The sequence below is a fragment of the Bos indicus genome, chromosome 6 (assembly GCF_029378745.1).
Source record: "Bos indicus isolate NIAB-ARS_2022 breed Sahiwal x Tharparkar chromosome 6, NIAB-ARS_B.indTharparkar_mat_pri_1.0, whole genome shotgun sequence".
Lineage (NCBI taxonomy): Eukaryota > Metazoa > Chordata > Mammalia > Artiodactyla > Bovidae > Bos > Bos indicus.
Genome location: NC_091765.1, coordinates 93,732,279 through 93,749,557, shown reverse-complemented (window position 1 = coordinate 93,749,557; position 17,279 = coordinate 93,732,279). Strand labels below are relative to the sequence as shown.

At 41.7% G+C, this 17,279-nt stretch overlaps 1 protein-coding gene across 2 annotated transcripts in view; it reads right to left on the bottom strand.

Annotated features, from left to right (window-relative positions):
• The window catches only part of FRAS1 (Fraser extracellular matrix complex subunit 1), a 534,964-nt gene that overhangs the window by 208,894 nt on the left and 308,791 nt on the right, over window positions 1-17,279 (bottom strand). For both annotated transcript variants that reach the window (XM_070791638.1, XM_070791639.1), the window contains exons 19-20: window positions 16,752-16,892; window positions 13,709-13,852 (exon numbers count right to left, since the gene is read on the bottom strand). In XM_070791638.1, the coding sequence (XP_070647739.1) occupies window positions 13,709-13,852; window positions 16,752-16,892 (285 nt within the window). The remainder of the gene's footprint in view (window positions 1-13,708; window positions 13,853-16,751; window positions 16,893-17,279) is intronic.

The following is a 17,279-nucleotide window of genomic DNA, read 5'->3' as shown; positions in this document are numbered from 1 at the left end:
TATGAAAATTCTGAGAGTAGTAGTTCTTTCCTGATGCTTGTCTTCTTTTGCTTACACTCTGGCACAGATTTATGAGAAAACAAACCAGCATTTAAAAAATTACTGCATAAACAAAATTTAATCCCTTAGAATTCTGCCATCCTGACAAACCAGCTATTTAAAATTTTGCAGTCTTTGTAGAAAACAAACCTACAGCTACCAAAGGGGAAATGTAGGGAGGATAAATTCAGAGTATGGGATTAATAGATGCACACTACCATATGCAAAATAGATAAACAACAAGGATTTACTGTATAGCACAGGGAACTATATTCAACATCATATAATAAATACCGGAAAAGAATAGAAAAACAGGCAATATGAATATATATATATCAATAATTAATTTAAATGTAAATGGATTAAATGCTCGAACCAAAAGACACAGACTAGCTGAATGGATACAAAAACAAGACCCATATATATGCTGTCAACAAGAAACCCACTTCAGACCTCAAGACACATATAGACTGAAAGTGAGAGGATGAAAAATATATTCCATGCAAATGGAAAGCAAGAGAAAGTTGGAGTAGCAATCCTCATAGCAGACAAAATAGACCTTAAAATAAAGAAGATTACAAGAGATAAAAAAGGATACAACGTAGTGTTCAAGGGATCAATCTAACAGGAAAACCTAACAATTGTAAATATCTATGCACTCAACATAGGAGCACCTCAGTACATAAGACAAACACTAACAGACATAGCCCCAGTTGACAGGAACACAATAATAGTAGGAAACTTTAACACCCCACTCACACCAATGGACAGATCATCAAAACAGAAAATGAATAAGGAAACACAAGTCTTAAATGATACATTAGATGAGATGGATCCCATTGATATCTTCAGGATATTTCATCCAGATACAGAAGAATACACCTTCATCTCAAGTGCACATGGAACATTCTCCAGGATAGACCACATCTTGGGTCACAAATCAAACTTCAGTAAATTTAAGAAAATTGAAACTGCATCAACCATCTTCTCCAATCACAATGCTATGTGACTAGATATCAATTACAAGAAAAAAACTGTAAGAAACACAAACACATGGAGATTAAATAACACATTTCTAAATAACCAACGTTACTGAAAAAATCAAAAGGAAAATCAAAAAATTTCTAGAAACAAATGACAATTAAAACATGACAACTCAAAACCTATGGGATGCAGCAAAAGCAGTTCTAGAGGGAAGCTTATAGCAACACAGTCCTACCTCAAGAAACAAGAAAAACATCAAATAGACAACCTAACTTTACACCTAAAACAACTGGAAAAAGAAGAACAAAAGAACCCCAAAATTATAGAAGGAAAGAAATCATTAAAACCCAAGCAGAAATAAATGAAAAAGAAATGAAAGAAACAATAGTAAAGATTAATAAAACTAAAAGCTGATTTTTGAGAAGATAAACAAAATTGACAAACCTTAGCTAGACTCATCAAGAAACAGAGAGAGATAATCAAATCAACAAAATTAGAAATGAAAAAGGAGAGGTTACAACAGACAATGTAGAAATACAAAAGATTATAAGAGACTATTATGAACAACTATCAGATCAGATCAGATCAGATCAGTTGCTCAGTCGTGTCCAACTCTTTGCGACTCAATGAATTGCAGCACGCCAAGCCTCCCTGTCCATCACCAACTCCTGGAGTTCACTCAGACTCATGTCCATGGAGTCAGTGATGCCATCCAGCCATCTCATCCTCTGTCGTCCCCTTCCCCTCTTGCCCCCAATCCCTCCCAGCATCAGAGTCTTTTCCAATGAGTCAACTCTTCGCATGAGGTGGCCAAAGTACTGGAGTTTAAGCTTTAGCATCATTCCTTCCAAAGAAATCCCAGGGCTGATCTCCTTTAGAATGGACTGGTTGGATGTCCTTGCAGTTCAAGGGACTCTCAAGAGTCTTCTCCAACACCACAGTTCAAAAGCATCAATTCTTCAGCACTCAGCCTTCTTCACAGTCCAACTCTCACATCCATACATGACCACAGGAAAAATCATAAACTTGACTAGATGAACCTTTGCTAGCAAAGTAATGTCTCTGCTTTTTAATATGCTATCTAGGTTGGTCAGAACTTTCCTTCCAAGGAGTGTCTTTTAATTTCATGGCTGCAGTCACCATCTGCAGTGATTTTGGAGCCCCCAAAAATAAAGTCTGACACTGTTTCCACTGTTTCCCCATCTATTTCCCATGAAGTGATGGGACCGGATGCCATGATCTTCGTTTTCTGAAACACTTTAAGTCAACTTTTTCACTCTCCACTTTCACTTTCATCAAGAGGCTTTTGAGTTCCTCTTCACTTTCTGCCATAAGGGTGGTGTCATCTGCATATCTGAGGTTATTGATATTTTTCCTGGCAATCTTGATTCCAGCTTGTGCTTCTTTCAGCCCAGCATTTCTCATGATGTACTCTGCATATAAGTTAAATAAGCAGGGTGACAATATACAGCCTTGACATACTCCTTTTCCTATTTGGAACCAGTCTGTTGTTCCATGTCCAGTTCTAACTGTTGCTTCCTGACCTGCATACAAATTTCTCAAGAGGCAGGTCAGGTGGTCTGGTATACCCATCTCTTTCAGAATTTTCCACAGTTTATTGTGATCCACACAGTCAAAGGCTTTGGCATAGTCAATAAAGCAGAAATAGATGTTCTTCTGGAACTCTCTTGCTTTTTCCATGATCCAGAGGATGTTGGCAATTTGATCTCTGGTTCCTCTGCCTTTTCTAAAACGAGCTTGAACATCAGGAAGTTCACGGTTCACATATTGCTGAAGCCTGGCTTGGAGAATTTTGAGCATGACTTTACTAGCGTGTGAGGTGAGTGCAATTGTGTGGTAGTTTGAGCATTCTTTGGCATTGCCTTTCTTAGGGATTGGAATGAAAACTGACCTTTTCCAGTCCTGTGACCACTGCTGAGTTTTCCAAATTTGCTGGCATATTGAATGCAGCACCTTCACAGCATCATCTTTCAGGATTTGGAATAGCTCAACTGGAATTCTATCACCTCCACTAGCTTTGTTCGTAGTGATGCTTTCTAAGGCCCACTTGACTTCACATTCCAGGATGTCTGGCTCTAGGTCAGTGATCACAGCATCGTGATCATCTGGGTCGTGAAGATCTTTTTTGTATAGTTCTTCTGTGTATTCTTGCCATCTCTTCTTAATATCTTCTGCTTCTGTTAGGTCCATACCATTTCTGTCCTTTATCGAGCCCATCTTTGCATGAAATGTTCCTTTGGTATCTCTGATTTTCTTGAAGAGATCTCTAGTCTTTCCCATTCTGTTGTTTTCCTCTATTTCTTTGCATTGATCGCTGAAGAAGGCTTCCTTATCTCTCTTTGCTATTCTTTGGAACTCTGCATTCAGATGTTTATATCTTTCCATTTCTCCTTTGCTTTTTGCTTCTCAGGGGCAGCAGCTGGGAGGAGCAATCCCATGCCCAAGGCCAGGGGCGGTGGCCGGGAGGACCAACCCCACGCCGTTGCTGTGCGGGCACAGGAGGGCCTAGAGGAGCTATCCCACGTTGAAGGTCAGGAAGGGCAGCAGTGAGGAGATACCCCTCATCCAAGGTAAGGAGGATTGGCTGCGCTTTGCTGGAGCAGCCGTGAAGAGATACCCCACGCCCAAGGTAAGAGAAACCCAAGTAAGACGGTAGCTGTTGCAAGAGCGCATCAGAGGGCAGACACACTGAAACCATACTCACAGAAAACTAGTCAATCTAATCACACTAGGACCACAGCCTTGTCTAACTCAATGAAACTAAGCCATGCCCATGGGGCAACCCAAGATGGGCGGGTCATGGTGGAGAGATCTGACAGAATGTGGTCCACTGGAGAAGGGAATGGCAAACCACTCCAGTATTCTTGCCTGGAGAACCCCATGAAAAGGCAAAATGATAGGATACTGAAAGAGAAACTCCCCAGGTCAGTAGGTGCCCAATATGCTACTGGAGATCAGTGGAGAAATAACTCCAGAAAGAATGAAGGGATGGAGCCAAAGCAAAAACAATACCCAGCTGTGGATGTGACTGGTAATAGAAGCAAGGTCCAATGCTGTAAAGAGCAATATTGCATAGGAACTTGGAATGTCAGGTCCATGAATCAAGGTAAATTGGAAGTGGTCAAACAAGAGATGGCAAGAGTTGAATGTCTACATTCTAGGAATCAGCGAACTGAAATGGACTGGAATGGGTGAATTTAACTCAGATGACCATTATATCTACTACTGCGGGCAGGAATCCCTCAGAAGAAATGGAGTAGCCATCATGGTCAACAAAAGAGTCCAAAATGCAGTGCTTGGATGCAATCTCGAAAACGATAGAATGATCTCTGTTCGTTTCCAAGGCAAACCATTCAATATCACAGTAATCCAAGTCTATGCCCCAACCAGTAACGCTGAAGAAGCTGAAGTTGAATGGTTCTATGAAGACCTAAAGACCTTTTAGAACTAATACCCAAAAAAGATGTCCTTTTCATTATAGGGGACTGGAATGCAAAAATAGGAAGTCAAGAAACACCTGGAGTAACAGGCAAATTTGGCCTTGGAATACAGAATGAAGCAGGGCAAAGACTAATAGAGTTTTGCCAAGAAAATTCACTGGTCATAACAAACACCCTCTTCCAACAACACAAGAGAAGACTCTATACATGGACATCACCAGATGGTCAACACTGAAATCAGATTGATTATATTCTTTGCAGCCAAAGATGGAGAAGCTCTATACAGTCAGCAAAATCAAGACCAGGAGCTGACTGTGGCTCAGACCATGAACTCCTTATTGCCAAATTCAGACTGAAATTGAAGAAAGTAGGGAAAACCACTAGACCATTCAGGTATGACCTAAATCAAATCCCTTATGATTATACAGTGGAAGTGAGTAATAGATTTAAGGGCCTAGATCTGATAGAGTGCCTGATGAGCTATGGAATGAGGTTCGTGACATTGTACAGAAGACAGGGACCAAGACCATCCCCATGGAAAAGAAATGAACAACTATATGGCAATAAAATAGATAACCTGGGAGAAATGGACAGATTCTTAGAAAAGTTCAATCTTCCAAGACTGAACCAGGAAGAAATAGAAATTATGAGCAACCCAATTCCAAGCACTGAAATTGAAGCTGTCGTCAAAAATCTCCCCAAAACAAAAGCACAGGACCAGTTGGCTTCACAGGAGAATTCTATCAAACATTTAGAGAAGAGCTAAGGTCTACCTTCTAAAGCTTTTCAAAAAATTGCAGAGGAAGGAACACTTCCAAACTCATTCTTCGAGGCCACCACTACCCTGATACCAAAACCAGACAAAGACAACACAAAAAAAGAAAACTACAGGCCAGTATCACTGATGAACATAGATGCAAAAGTCCTCAACAAAATTTTAGCAAACAGAATTCAGCATCACATCAAAAAGCTCATACAGCATGATCAAATTGGGTTTATTCCAGGGATGCAAGAATTCCTCAATATATGCAAATCAATGTGATATACCATATTAACAAATTGAAAGATAAAAACTATATGATCATCTCAATAGATGCAAAAAAAGCCTTTGACAACATTCAGTACCCATTTATGATTAAAACGCTTCAAAAAATGGACGTCGAAGGAACCTACCTCAACATAGTAAAGGCCATATATGATAAGCCTACAGCAAAGATTATTCTCAATGGTGAAAAACTGAAAGCTTTCCCCCTAAGATCAGGAACAAGACAAAGGTGTCCACTTTGGCCATTATTATTCAACATAGTTCTGGAAGTCCTAGCTACAGCAATCAGAGAAGAAAAAGAAATAAAAGGAATCCAGATTGGAAAAGAAGAAGTAAAGCTCTCACTGTTTGCAGATGACATGATACTGTACATAGAAAACCTTAAAGACAATATCAGAAAACTAATAGAGCTAATCAGTGAATTTAGCAAAGTTACAGGATACAAAATCAATAATACACAGAAATCACTTGCATTTCTATATACTAACAATCAAAAATCAGAAAGAGAAATTAAGGAATCAATCCCATTCACAATTTCAACAAAAAGAATTAAATAAATATCTAGGAATAAATTTACCTAAGGAGACGAAAGAACTGTACACAGAAAACTATAAGACACCAATGAAAGAAATCAAAGATGACATAAATGCATTCAAGTCAGTTCTAATGAGGTGGATGAACCTAGAACCTATTATACAGTCAGAAAGAAAAAGATAATTACCATATTCTAACACACATATATGGAATCTAGAAAAATGGTACTAAAGAGTTTATTTACAGGACAACAATGGAGAAACAGACATAGAGAATAGACTTATGGACATGGGGGAGGGGAGGAGAGGGTGAGATGTATGGAAAGAGTAACATGGAAACTTACATTACCATATGTAAAATAGATAGCCAATGGGAATTGGCTGTATGGCTCAGGAAACTCAAACAGGGGTTCTGTATCAAGAGAGGGGTGGGATGGGGAGGGAGATGGGAGGGAGTTCCAAAAGGGAAGAGATATATGTATACCTATGGCTGATTCATGTTAAGGTTTGACAGAAAACAGCAAAATTCTGTAAAGCAATTATTCTTCAATAAAAAATAAATTAATTAATTAATTAAAAGAAAAAAGAATAGAAAACATGTATACATATATGCAAATATAGCTGAATCACTTTGCTGGACACCTAAAACTAACACCATATAGTAAATAAACAATACCTAGATTAAAAGTGAAATAAATAAAATATTTCAGCCTTCTCCTCTACAATATCACTCTCAGTATTATCTCCTTTCTACCTAAGAACTAAAAAGTACAGCCTTCCCATTAGACATTCCAGAAAAACAATGTCATTTTTTAATGCATCTTCATTTGAATATGTCTTCTTCATGTTTTCTTTTTAATTCTCATCCTTTTTCTATGAAAAAGAGAAAGGTTTTAGCTGAGAAAGACAAAGAGAAGGAGCACCCCAGGCTTTGAAATTTGGGGACAACACTGTTGAGATGTGAGCAAAGTATAAAAAACAAAAATCTATGGAGGAAAACAACTGGTTTTCCATAACACCTCACCATGTCAGCTGCAATCTTATCCACTCTTACCTCTCATCCCAGTTCATTTGTCTTTGTTGAAAGCCTTCAGCTCTGGCCCCAGATCTCACAAACTGTATTTGCTTTGATAGACTTGGAGGGATAAAAAAACCTCATACGTGTGACATCTCCATATGTGATAACACAGTGAGGTTATTGGACCTGTTCCCAGGATGTGCTTATTCTTGTCTGTGTGATAAATTAGATGTAATTTTCTTTCTTAAACAGCTAAGAGCAATTAAGAGGTCTCTGATGATGATCTTAGGTTAGGTACAGCTCAGAGATAGAATAAATCCTGTGAGTAAGTCCTATCAACCTCTAAAGTTCACACGAGACAAAAGCAGAAGAGAGGGTGCTTCTCCAGGGCTTCCCCTGTGTCAGATTTTCCCAGGGACTTTGGAAATACACTCTATTGAGGGCACTGCGTGGGTGGACTCTCTTCTGCTTTGCTATCACCAGGGCTCCTCCTAACACCTTCCAGCGTTTAGATAAAAGCCACTGAAATATTCCAGGAGTTTAACTTATGACATGACTGAAGCAACACTTGAGCTAAAAAAAGAGTTCCAGGACTTTAGGCTCAGGGTGAAAGGAAGATAACAGATGAGTTTATGGCTCACTGAGACCTCCATCCTCCTCCTGGACAGCTACCCCAGATTGTTCAATAGTCCCACCTGCACAAGGTCAAATATATCATCTTCCTATTCTGGTCCTTCACAACTGTTTCTCTCATTCCTTGAACTTACTAGACCAGAATCCTAGAAATCATCCCCCAGATTCACTCTCCCTTAGCCTCAGTGAAACTGACACTATTTGATCTTTTTTTCCCCCCCACAAAACAGCAATCTCAGATGGGTCAACCTAATGTACAATTAATGCTTACTGAAGCTGTGCCCTGCTCTTCATCCCGTCAGCAACTTTCTCATCAAAGGGCTTCATCTCTCACAAGGATTCCTACAACTCCCTCCCAAAGGACTTTCTGCCCCCATCTTCTACGCAATCTTCTGCACAACTTTCTCTTTACAGAAACGTAATTAAAACGCTTCCTTCCTTAAAAACCTATCACAGCCTTGATACCAGGGCATGTTCTCCTCAAACAGAACCCACAAAGGCCTCATGACCTGGCCTGCTTCCTTCTGCTTCAGGGCCCAGCACCTGGAGGGACCTGGCATTCTACTGAACTCTCTGTTGATGCCTGAATAGAAAACATTCTTTGACTTGTTTTCTGGAATGCTCTCCTCTCCAAATCTCCAAAGCCCTCTCATTCTTACTCATGTTTCCAAATCATCTGTTATGACTAGTTCCAGAAGGCCTTCACCACCCACTACACATATGCACACGTGCACATACACACATACACACACACACATATGAATGCACATACATACACACACACATTCCAGCCTGGGATAGGGTGCTGTCCCTCAGCTCATATAGTCACAATAATGTCATATTCAACAAACATCTCCTTCCTTCACTACACAGTGTGTTTCTGGAATGCAAGCACTATATTTTATTCATCTGGGCCTCCTCAGAGCCTAGCACAGTGCCTGGTAGGGAGCATGTGGGTAATAAATGCCTGATGAAGCCATACATGAACAAATCCATTATGATTTTACAGAGACAATTGGGAGGTATTTGGAAAGGGCATATATTGATTAAAAAATAAACCTTGGGGTCAGTGCACTTCTCTAAAAGGTCAACAACTAAAATTACTGGTCATATTTTTCTGTGATAAATATTGATAAGCTACTCTCAACTCAGGGCTTCTCAGGTGGCGCTAGTGGTAAAGAACCCACCTGCCAATGCAGGCAGACATAAGAAACATGGGTTTGATCCTCAGTTGGGAAGATCCCTTGGAGGAGGAAACAGCAACCCACTCCAGTGTTCTTGTCTGTAGAATCCCATAGACAGAGCTACGATCCATAGGCTTGCAAAGGGTTGGATAAGATTTAAGTGACTTAGCACGCACGAGTGCATTCTCACTCAACAAAAGATTTCCAAGTACCAAACAACGGGTTACCTTATTTAAAACTTTCACCTAATCTCAGGACAGACAAGGTGTGTTCCTTTCAGCTTATATTAATGGAACCTGATATTCCAGGGCTGGGGACTTTAAGAGTCATTTGGCCTACTAACAGAAGCAGAAGATATTAAGAAAAGGTGGCAAGAATACACAGAAGAACTGTACAAAAAAGATCTTCACGACCCAGATAATCACAATGGTGTGATCACTCACCTGGAGCCAGACATCCTGGAATGTGAAGTCGAGTGGGCCTTAGGAAGCATCACTACGAACAAAGCTAGTGGAGGTGATGGAATTCCAGTTGAGCTATTTCAAATCCTGAAAGATGATGCTTTGAAAGTGCTGCACTCAATATGCCAGCAAATTTGGAAAACTCAGCAGTGGTCACAGGATTGGAAAAGGTCAGTTTTCATTCCAATCCCAAAGAAAGGCAATGCCAAAGAATGCTCAAACTACCACATAATTGCACTCATCTCACATGCTAGTAAAGTAATGCTCAAAATTCTCCAAGTCAAGCTTCAGCAATACATGAACTGTGAACTTCCAGATGTTCAAGCTGGTTTTAGAAAAGGCAGAGGAACCAGAGATCAAACTGCCAACATCCGCTGGATCATGGAAAAAGCAAGAGAGTTCCAGAAAAACATCTATTTCTGCTTTATTGACTATGCCAAAGACTTTGGCTGTGTGGATCACTACAAACTGTGGAAAATTCTGAAAGAGATGGGAATACCAGACCACCTGACCTGCCTCTTGAGAAACCTGTATGCAGGTCAGGAAGCAACAGTTAGAACTGGACATGGAACAACAGACTGGTTCCAAATAGGAAAGGAGTACGTCAAGGTTGTATATTGTCACCTTGCTTATTTAACTTATATGCAGAGTACATCATGAGAAACGCTGGGCTGGAAGAAGCACAAGCTGGAATCAAGATTGCCGGGAGAAATATCAATAATTTCAGATATGCAGATGACACCACCTTTACGGCAGAAAGTGAAGAGGAACTAAAAAGCCTCTTGATGAAAGTGAAAGAGGAGAGTGAAAAAGTTGGCTTAAAGCTCAACATTCAGAAAACGAAGATCATGGCATCTGGTTCCATCACTTCATGGCAAATAGATGCGGAAACAGTGGAAACAGTGTCAGACTTTATTTTTCTGGGCTCCAAAATCACTGCAGATAGTGATTGCAGCCATGAAATTAAAAGACGCTTACTCCTTGGAAGGAAAGTTATGACCAACCTAGACAGCATATTAAAAAGCAGAGACATTACTTTGCCAACAAAGGTTCATCTAGTCAAGGCTATGGTTTTTCCTGTATTCATGTATGGATGTGAGAGTTGGACTGTGAAGAAAGCTGAGTGCTGAAGAATTGATGCTTTTGAAGTGTAGTGTTGGAGAAGACTCTTGAGAGTCCCTTCAACTGCAAGGAGATCCAACCAGTCCATTATGAAGGAGATCAGTCCTGGGTATTCATTTGAAGGACTGATGCTAAAGCTGAAACTCCAATACTTTGGCCACCTCATGTGAAGAGTTGACTCATTGGAAAAGACTCTGATGCTGGGAGGGATTGGGGGCAGGAGGAGAAGGGGATGACAGAGGATGAGATGGCTGGATGGCATCACCGACTCGATGGACATGAGTTTGAGTAAACTCCGGGAGTTGGTGATGGACAGAAAGGCCTGGCGTGCTGTGATTCATGGGGTCACAAAGAGTCAGACATGACTGAGCAACTGAAATGAACTGAATGCTTCTTTATTCCACTGATCCCATATAAGCCTTAAAAAGTTAATGCAATTCCTAATCACCTAATTTACCATCAAAGAGGCCTCTGGACATTGGATAGAACTGAGCTGATTAAAAATTAAAAATTACCGATCTGCTTATATAAACATTTATTTATAAAATGGCCCTAGCATAACGTGTTTAGGTTCCACACTCAGAATAGTTTGAAAATAGAAAAGCCATTATGAAGGTTCAACCTTCTAACATCTCTATCATCTTTACAGCTTCCAATCCATCTTCCATGCAGCTTGCAGCCTTCCTGCCTGTAACATAGTCTTAGCTCTCACAGTTCCCTCTAAAACTCTCATAGTCCTATCATTGCCCACAAGAGTCAGTCCAGATTTTTCAGCCTAGAACTCTGCATTCTGTAGACCCTGGCTCCAACTTACATTTTCCAATCATTTCACCTAATTCGGCTTAATTCAAACCAGGTCCTTCAGCCAGGTTGGACCACTCTCACTGGCCACGAATGGCCCACATGTGCTACTGCTGTCCCTGTTTCCCAGTAGAAATACACCTGGAATGCCCACCCCATTTCCCTCTGTCTAACAGAATCCTAGCTATTCTTCAGGAAGAATTTTAGGCCCCACCTGTCCGTATCTTTTATTCCTCCCTCCTCCATACATACCATACTGCCTAAAGAGGCTATGATCCATAAATTGCTTTGTACTATCTGTTAACTGTACTTGTGTCATCTCCTTAAGTAGCCTGGAAGATCTCTAAGTCCCCTCAAACTCAGCACCCTGGGCTCAGGTGATCCTCAATAAATATCTACCAATGTGCTTTAACCGTGTCAGGACCTCTTAGGAGTTGCTCCTTTGTATCCTAACATAGGAATCAGTGCTAGGCTCCTCTGTCCTTGGAATTCTCAGGCAGGAGGAATACTGGGGTGGGTTGCCATGCCTGTCTCCAGGGGATCTTTCCAACCCAGGGACTAAACCTGAGTCTCTGGCATTGCAGGCAGATTCTTTACTGTCTGAACCATCAGGGAAGCCCCTCTAGTTGTGGGCTATCACATCCATCTGAAGCCTGGACTCTCTGAGTTTCTACTTTCCATTGTTCCTAAAATGTTTGTAGTCGCTATAATCAGGTTTTGCTCTGAATCCTAGCAGGTCTTGGCTGCTTTCAAGAGTTCTGTCTTCCTAGGGTATAGATCTTGGACTCTCATGTCAAGTCATTTTTTCACTCTTTTATTATTTTTTTTTTTGGTGGTACTACACAGCTTGTGGTTTCTTAGTTCCCCATCAAGGATCAAAGGCAGGCCCCCAGCAGTGAAAGTGTGGAGTCCTAACCATTGGACCACAAGGGAATTCCTTCTAATGTCTAGTCTTAAGCTCAGTGTTAGTCACTCAGTTCTGTATGACTCTTTGTGACCCCATGGACTGTAGCTGCCAGGTTTCTCTGTCTGTGGGATTTCCCAGGCAAGAATACTGGAGTGGGTTGCCATTTCCTTCTCCAGGGGATCTTTCTGACCCAGGGATTTAACCTGGGTCTCCTACAGTGCAGGCATATTCTTTACTGTCTGAGCCCAGGTCATGCTCAAAAAGAAATAAATCACCCGGGACTGGGGCACCCCAGCCACACATGAAGCACTAATACCATTTACTCACTGTGTTGAACGGGCCACCTCGATACTCTGATGGAGACAACTGGCCACACTCCCTCCCTGCCTGGGAACAAGCCCTACAGCCAGGTCAGCCCCTCCAGGGTGTGTCTAACCAGAATTTTCAGCCTCCCCTTTTGCCCAGTGGATCCCAGGATGCTTCCCACTCAAGCCCTTCAGAGCGTGACAACAGCAGCTATAGGCAAATCTCTTCAACTTTCTCATGCAACTTGGAGAATTGGGTCAAGAAATATAAAATAACCCACTAGTCTGTAAGTCCCCCTTTCCAGACTTAAACTCTTTGAGGGTACAATCGTCGTCTTATTAATCTTTTTTTTTTAATATATTCTGAGCATATGACCACTGTTAGACACTCAAAGATATTTATTGTAGGAATGGATGGATGAACACAAACACTGCATGGCTACTGCATCATTATCCAAATTCCAGGTTTCTTTCCAGTAAGCTGCTTTTTAAACAAAATCTGTGGCCACACCCATGCAGCATGTGGGATCTTAGTTCCCTGATCAGGGATTGAACCTGTGCCCACTGTATTGAGTGCACAGACACTTAACCACTGGACCACCAGGGAAGTCCCAGTAAAGCCGTTGCTCTTATTATTGCTGCTTATTTTTCTTTTTTGGTTTCCTAATTTACTTCCTTTTAAGATCTGAGTACTAAACTGAGGAGGAAAAAAAAAATCCCATTTCCTGAAGCAACTGATTTGCTTCTAGGTTGATCTCCCTACACTTTTGTGCCTGGTTGTTGTCGTTGTGTGAGCTCAGGGCTGATGACAAAAGTTCTTCACAGCAGGAGATAACAGATAGCAGCAGACAAGAGGGCAACAGTTTTCAGAGTGCGTGACTATCTTGAACCTACTTCTTGCGGTCTGAAGCTAAAGTGCGCTGCATGCATGTAAGCAATCATTATCATGACTTCAGTTTTCATTAATATGAAGTTCTAAGATTTTTTCAGGAACTGCAAGAGTATCATTAGAAGATTCCACTTGAATCCACAGATATTTACTAAATGTCAGATAGAAAGCAGTGAAGTGAATTTTTGGACATGAGACAAACATCTCCCAAGAGAGAGCTCTTAATCTGATGACAAAGGACAAATATAAGAGCCTTCTGGGGCCTGGCATGAAGAGCCCCAGGCTTAGGCTAGGGATTTCTGAGCCTGTGACAGGGACTCACTTACCAGCACAGTAGCCCACGAGGTTGAGGAACTGCTCCTCTTTACAGCGGGCCCTGCAGCTCCCAGCAGTCAGAGGAACGTGAGGGTGGCAGGAGATGCAGTCAGACTCCAACGGGCCGTGGCATTGCCTGCAGGTGGGGTGGCACTCTGGAAGGAAAAGCAAGAATCGGGGTTGGAGTTAGCAGCTCAGCATGTACACACACGAAGTATTTGGTGTACTCCACCAATTACACTAAGAACAGACTTCAAATGCTAATCATCTTTTGAAAAAGACTCCTGAGCAAGGCTGGCACGCCCTTTGGCATTAACCAAAAGACAGCATTTCTAGGGTCAGCAAAAACATTGCCCACGAACAGAACATGGGATCTAGAAACATTAAAATGAGAGAAATTGGGACTTGCCTGATGGTCCAATAGCTAATCTCCCAATGTAGGGGGCCCAGGTTTAATCCCCAGTTAGGGAACTAGATCCCGTATACCACAACTAAGAGTTCATATGTTGTAACTAAAAAGATCCCACACGCCGAGAGGAAGGCTGAAGATCGTGCATGCCTCAACTAAGACCCAGTGAAGCTAAATAAGTAAATAAATATTTTAAAATTTTTTAGAAAATAAAATGAGAGGAATTTGTTGCTCAGTATGACCATTCCCATCTATATAAATCAGGAAGTTCAGATCAAAGTAAAAAACCAGAAAAACAAGTGGTAAGACTCTCCCTCTCTAAAATTCAAAGAGCTAGATGGAGAAGAGGGAGACAGTTTGCTTCTCAGAAATCCCCAGCAGGCACAGGTAGAACTACCCACAGCAGGGGAAGTGAAAACTTCTCACAGAGTCAGATGCCAACCCTGCTCTCCCTCCAGGCCACAACTTGAATGCCTGTTTTAGCAGCAACACTTAATTAAAATACAAAGAGCCGAAAAAGGCCTCTTTCTGGAGGTTATCCTGAACCACGTTTAAAGTTCAATTCCTTAGACAAAACTGTCAAAGCTATGTTTTCCCCAGAAAAACCACCAAATTACTGAGAGGTACTACACTGAAAAAGAGCAGGGAGTCCCAGTAGGTGCAGGCAATAAAGATAAGGATGGCAAAGAATAAAAGAAAGTTGCAGCTGCAACTGCTCTTGTGCTGCCAAGATGGGCAGCGGGAGCAAGTGTGCGTGGAAGGAGACTGAAGGGTTTGTCTGCCAAGGATGAGGAAATCTAAGCCTGTCTGATTCCAAGAGGAGGGGAGGTAAAGCACCAGAGCCGGGTAGTGCTTGCTGGAACTAATGACAAAGAATTCCCTTCTGGTGCAGAGCTGGTGGGAAGGAAAGGCACAGATTTCCAGTAAAGTCAACTTTGTCTGGCAGAAGGCCAAAAGAAGATAAGATGTTATAGAAAAAAAAAAAAAAAGCAAGCAAACAAACTGCTGATTAGAAGGCTAGCATTAACCATCACCAGTTCTACATTCCTTGAGGCTCTTAAATCTGTAAATATCCATTGGAAAGATACTGGCACTCTCAGGTTGATCTCTATTGCCCAGTGGCCCCTCCCTGCCAGGATATTTCCAGTGACCTTGGAGCCCTGCTGCTTGTGGTACTGTTACTGAGTCCAAGTCCCCTCTGCTCACCCCACGACAGACCGATAAATCAGTAGACGAGGTGTTGAGGCAAGGAATAACAACCTTATTTGGAAAGCCGGCAGATCAAGAAGATGGCAGACTAGTGTCTCAAAATAACCATCTTATCAGGGTTTGGATGCCAGGTTATTTTACAGAGGAGGAAGAGGTGAGGAAGTAAAGTACAAAGGCCATTAATCTTGCAAATACCCCCTGGAATGGTCAGCTTCGGGAGGGGCTGTGTTAATTAGAATGTCTCTCTGGACAACAGCACTTTGGTTTCACATTCAGGCAGAGGGGCCGGGTTCCCCGAGGTAGGGCATTATGTACAGACAATATCCTTTCAGTTTAGGGAAGCAACAGAAAGTAGAAGAAACAGATTCAACCTGTAGCCAGATTTTTTTATTCTTCCCTATAAAAGTACCTTTCATCTGCTGGTCTCAGGCAGGCAGGGGCATGGGCAGAGAAGAGTTACAGATACTCAGACTTTCTTCCCCCAAACAATTTTCCACAGACGAAACCAACTGGGCAAGGGTGAGGGCACAGTAGGAAAGACCACAATTTTCAAGGACAACCCCAGGGACAGGGAAACCAAGAATTCTCCCCACTGAGCTTAATTGAGTGTTTCAAGTGAAACAACCCATCAGGGACCTACAGAGATTAAAAAGCTACTTGTGGAAGAAAATTCCAGGAAAATAATATTGATCTTCAATCATCTAAGTTTGTATTCACATTAAATTTCCTCTTTGGAGTTGAGGCTTGATGAATCTGACAAGTTTTAATTTATTTCAAAAATATTTTACACATTTACTACGTGTTTTCCAATGCCAGAACCAAAAATCAAACAATTTTATAATGATGGGCTTTTTCCCTATCAGTCGGCCTCAGCAGTCTATTTTTAGAAATAAAACCATAATCATGATAGAATGTGTTTGTCTTTTCTTTTTTTCTCTAGCGACAAGAAAACACAGAGCTACAATAAGGTGCTTAAATTTTAGTATTTTGTCGATTCCAATAAAACCCTTCACTAATCTGAACTTGTAATTCTTAAAATCTCTGTCACTGAAATATACAGGTGCTCTTAAAAACATATTGGGCTGATGTGTCAAGGAAGGAAATAAATACCCTTTCCCTTTTTGCTCTATTAGGCTGCAGCCGGGGGAAGAGGGGCTGAGGACTGCAGAGGTGAGGCCAAGTCCTGCTCTTGCACAAATGCATGAGAGCCTGCAGCAGTTCATCTCCTTGATGGCCCCCATCACCCCTCACTATATGCAGAGGGTCAAGCTGATTCTCATTTTTCACGTCATCCATATTTCCTATTGGATGAACAGAATTTCACGTGTTTTCCTCACTCAGAAGGACTCACAGCCCAAGTCTAGTGCCTTGGTATGACACGGTTGCTAATTTCAGAGCCAGGATGTATGAAGACAACATATGGGTTACACACTCACCTGTACAACTGCCTTCCTGGTTGAAGTACCCATCTGGGCACTGGGAGAGGCACTCCCCATCCAACAGCATGTGGGAAGGCCAACAGGCTGTGCAGTTGTGTGGGCTCATCCCTGCACACGCAGAACAGGATGGGTGGCAAGCTGGAAGGGAGAAAAGGCAGAGGAGATAATCAGGAGAGCCGCCATCTGACAAGGACAGTAGCTCTGCCTTCCCCATTCACTTTCCTGTAATATTCCATTGGGTATAAGTTCTACACATTCACTTAACTTTCCCAAGGACAGAGCAGACATCTCACATACTTCTTTCAGGCTGTATCCTACAAAGCAGGCATCTGTGGAACCCAGATTAAAGTGTTAGTCATTCAGTCGTGTCCGACTCTGTGCTACCCCATGGACTGTAGCCTGCCAGGCTCCTCTGTCCATGGAATTCTCCAGGCAAGAATACTGGAGTGGGTTGCCATTCCCTTCTACAAGGGATCTTCCTGACTCAGGGATTGAACCTTGGTCTATATTGTAAGCAGATTCTTT